Consider the following 4,463-nt stretch of genomic DNA (forward strand, 5'->3'; position numbering starts at 1 on the left):
TTTGACCTCTGTCGTCAAGAATGAATTTGGCATTGATGACAGTGTTCCCACAAAATACGATTCTATCGCACCTATTCATTTGATCCAAGTTTGAATCAATTACGAGGTTATTCGCGAAAGGTGAATCATTATCATAAGAAAGATAGTGTCAAAAATCACCGAAAAACTATCACCGATCACTTTGAAGCACATCAATCGTCAATCAACATCAATGGAACTCAATAATAATTGGCACTTGAAAATTGCGCATAATCTCAATGGGACTACATTTTGATAGTGTCTCCATCAATCAATTTGGACAAAATTTGATAACATACGAATAGTTTTTGCGATTAATCAATGTTCGTGAACTTCAAGTGGATGGACATGGAATGGGCACGTCCGAATGCTTATCAAATCGCTGGTCATATCTGTTCATCAGTCTGAAGCAATGAGTTAAAGTCATCACAATCAGTCGTGCCCACATTTTCTCTTTCATCGCATCTTATGTTGTTCAAAATGCAATACTTCTTCATTTTCTTGTTGTGTTTCGTCAAATTGTGTGCATCGAACGATTTAAAGTGTGGTCGTTCTGATGAAAAAGTGGAATCAATTGAGTTTTACTGTGACAACTTTGCAGGAATATTCCCTGGGAATTGTACGACGTCTTTTCTGAATTGGATTAACACCAGCGATAAATCAGCGGTGACAGCGGTGAAAGTTGGCGGTTGTGATCCAAACATAGTCTCGCAGCTTCTCGCCGACTTTATAAATGTTCGTTCATTGGACATATCATACTCTGAATATGTCTCATTGGATCGGTTTGGGTTAAAGCATGACAATTTAGTCAAAGTCAATGCATCACACAATCAATTGACGCAAATTCCGAGGAAATTCTTCGCCGACTTACCAAACGTTGTTGAGGTTGACTTTTCCCACAATGATCTCGAAGGTCACATCGAACTACCGTATGGTGTATTGTCGGTACATCTTGCCAACAACAACATATCACGCACGGAATTCTGCGAATATTTAGAAGAATTGGAGTACTTGGACTTGAGTGCGAATTCGATTAAATATCTACGCACCAATTCAATTACGTCGATGTCATTGAAAACGCTGCGATTAGAGGAAAATCCTCTTGAATACATTCAATGTGCGATTCTATTTTTGGTCGAACAAGGTGGGTCTGTGTATGTTTCATGGAAGAATGTTAAGTATTTTACATTCGAATGTATGGAAGAGCCGATGACAATTACTATCGACGGTAAAAATGAAGGAACTTTCCGCTCATCAAATGGTAACATCGAACTGCAATGCGGGGAATCAAGTTTGGAAAATATTCACACCTTTGAAATGAACGGAAACCACATAAAAAATGCAGCCGGGGTGTTACATTGTCTAACGTCATCGCTTGTCAAATTGGATTTGGCCGAAACCAATTCGGGGACACTCAATTCGAATGTGCTTCACCGTTTTTACAATTTGGAAGAATTGAAGTTAAATAATGCGAAATTGTCACCCGAATTTGATTTCAGTTGGATCAAAAATTGTAAACACATCCGATGGATAAATATTGCTGAAAATAATCTGAAAATCATAAGGAACGCTGCAGTTTTATCGTCTTTTGGGGAGTTATTCAGTTTGCACATCGAAGGAAACCAATTGGAAAATACACTGGAGTTGATTGAACACTTGACGCCATCGGTTCATTATTTGCATTTGTCGGGGAATTACATTGGAGAAGTGAACGACACGACATTCGAAATGCTTACTAATTTACAAAATTTATATTTGGACAACACAAATCTTTTACTCGCCACGACAGGCCCCTTTAAAATGCTGAGGAAACTCGAAGCAATTGACGTCGGTTATAATAATATACCGTCTTTAGATCTGACTTTAATGCCCGGTGAACAGATTTGGTCACTAAACTTGAAAGGAAACAATTTGACGACATTGGACCATATCACACGAACTCGGTTTCCAAAGCTTAAATTTTTAGACATTTCTTATAATTTGTTTTCATGCGAATTTTTAGAAACATTTTTGAAAGAATTAAAAAGCGAATTTCCCACACTGATGCTCAACGATCCATGGACACAAAAACATGGAGAACACTGTAAGTCGGGAGAATAAATTGTCGTAGTGACAACCACCTCTTGAAGATAATATGGAGAAACAAAAAACGGATTAATAAGGATGAATGATGAATTTCTAGATATATATTCACTAAACTCGGTGCATTCAATTTTTTGTATATTTCTGCGGATTATGTGCCGAACGTTTTTTTGTATGTTTGTGCCATAAAAATAAAGTCAATTTTTTTCTACAGAAAATCACATTTCGATGAATAATTATTGCTTTATTGTGTGTAAAACTGTTCCGATTAATATGCAACAGTAAGTGGAAATGTATATGAAAACAATGAGTGATATTCGATGAGATGCAATGTTAGGCATGTATTGAGGTCATTTACATATCTGAAACTAATTCTGCATAATTCTCTCTTTCTTTCTTTCTTTCTTTTTCTCTCTCTATCTCTCTCTCTCTCTTGGACTCAACAACTTATTGAAACGTTTAGGTATTTTGAAATTAATTTTTTTTAAAATACACTTTTTGTCGTTCTGTTGTTCACTAAGATACTTTAATTGAATGATGATGAAGAAAAATCAAACTATGGTCATCTTTGCTCTCCATCTATTCATGAAAAGAGTATTTTCTTCAAACAATTTTATTATTTCTTTAGGCCGATAAAACGAAGACTTTACCTTTGAAATATGTCTCTTCTTTCAGACGAATAATTGGTTCCTAAAAGAGAACATTCACAGCCGACGAATTTAAATTTATTGAAATAAAGAGGCTTACGTACGCAAGCTGACTTTTCCGCATGGAACCGAAATTTTGGGAATATTATTTTCTTATCAAAATAAATAATCACAGCAAGTTTAAAGAAATTTCAATCAAAAAAAAATAGCCTGTTCAAAGTTTCACATCATTACGGTAAACAAAATTGATATTTTTTGTGGATTTTTGTATAAAAAGTCTGTGAAAAATTGATTGCATCTTAAAACTAACATAAGATTCGGGTTTCTCGTGCCAAAAAACCCCCCACTTCACATTCTTTCAGCGCTCAAATTGAAAGAATATCATTTTAAGGCATTTTTCTCATAAGTGCCTCTTGAGAGTATCCAAGTTTTACACCGATCAATCAATGTCGTTGAAAATTTGACCAGATCTATTCCTCGTAGTGCCCAATCATCATGTCTGAGCACGATTTTGAATTTCATGTCTGAGCACGAAACCATCGTGTCACCAAAATGGTTGAAAAATGATCAAAAAATGTATGTATGTGGGTACTCCATTCGGACCAAAAAAAATTACACCGGTCAACAGATATTGCTCAAAAACTAATCAGCACGTCTCGTAGTAGTCCCAAATCATCCTGCAAAGTCAGAATTTGAATTGAGTTTTTGGAAGAAGATTTATCGAGTTAACAAATTTTGGCAACACGCCACAGGACACAGGACACATCACACACAGCGACGCACATTAATATGCCCCAAAATCATCTCCAATCGTGTTTTCTACATTAAATATGCATAGAAAACATGTTCTGGGATGACTTTAATTTTTTGGCCTAATACAATACCTTCCCTACACTAGGTGTGCGGAAAAGTAAAAGATATGTTGATTATTTCCAACACTCTTTCAAGTGATCAAATTGTCCAATGTACATTGTGTTTAACATACAAATCGCACGAATTTGGCTTTGGTGACAATGACAGTTGTTAATACAATGTTTCCATTCTAATTCGATTTGATTTTGATTTCTTGAAAATGTAACATGGATTCATAAAATTACCTTCAAGCCATCTATCATTCAGTTCATTGGCCCGTGATTTGTTACTCTTCGCTTGTATTTGTCACTTTGGCCCAATACTTACATAAAATATTCCGCCTAAAACACAAAATCGCTAGATCATATTATTTCCTTGAACTAGTTTCCAATTGATAATAAAATGAGAAAGACAAATAAGTTTATTTTGTAGCTTCGTTTTATTCTTTGAAAGAACCCGTCATTTTTTACAATGATTCTCTTTGAAAGAAAATACTTCTATATTCGATATATTAGCAAAATACATTTCGTCATAATTGGAATCCGTTCAGTGGTGACATTTTTTCGATCATTTTTCTAGTGCTTTGAACTAATGATGTCTTTTAAATTCAAATAAATACAAGATTTATAATTAAAGTACCTCTAGACATTCTTCGACAGTGAAAAGCTTCTTATTCTGTAACTTCATTTCGTTATTAAGTCGTCTTAGGTGCGATTTTAAAGTAGATTTTGTGGTGAATAATTTCGAACAATGAGAGCATCGGAATGATACGGAATGAATGCGCATATGCTTGACTAAATTCGATTTATTTATGGTGTCATATTTGCACAAGTAACATTCAAATAGTTGTGGAGTGCAGTTTTT

At 34.9% G+C, this 4,463-nt stretch overlaps 1 protein-coding gene across 1 annotated transcript; it reads left to right on the forward strand.

Moving 5' to 3' along the window:
- The first annotated feature begins 440 nt into the window (after positions 1-440).
- Positions 441-2,243, forward strand: LOC116351236 (leucine-rich repeats and immunoglobulin-like domains protein 1). Its single transcript, XM_031783317.1, has one exon. It carries the CDS (start codon positions 487-489, stop codon positions 2,116-2,118), a length of 1,632 nt encoding a protein of 543 aa, XP_031639177.1. The 5' UTR covers positions 441-486; the 3' UTR covers positions 2,119-2,243.
- The last annotated feature ends 2,220 nt before the right edge of the window (positions 2,244-4,463 follow it).

This window comes from Contarinia nasturtii, unplaced genomic scaffold, assembly GCF_009176525.2.
Source record: "Contarinia nasturtii isolate CC-2019 unplaced genomic scaffold, AAFC_CNas_1.1 Cnas_scaffold_4941, whole genome shotgun sequence".
NCBI lineage: Eukaryota > Metazoa > Arthropoda > Insecta > Diptera > Cecidomyiidae > Contarinia > Contarinia nasturtii.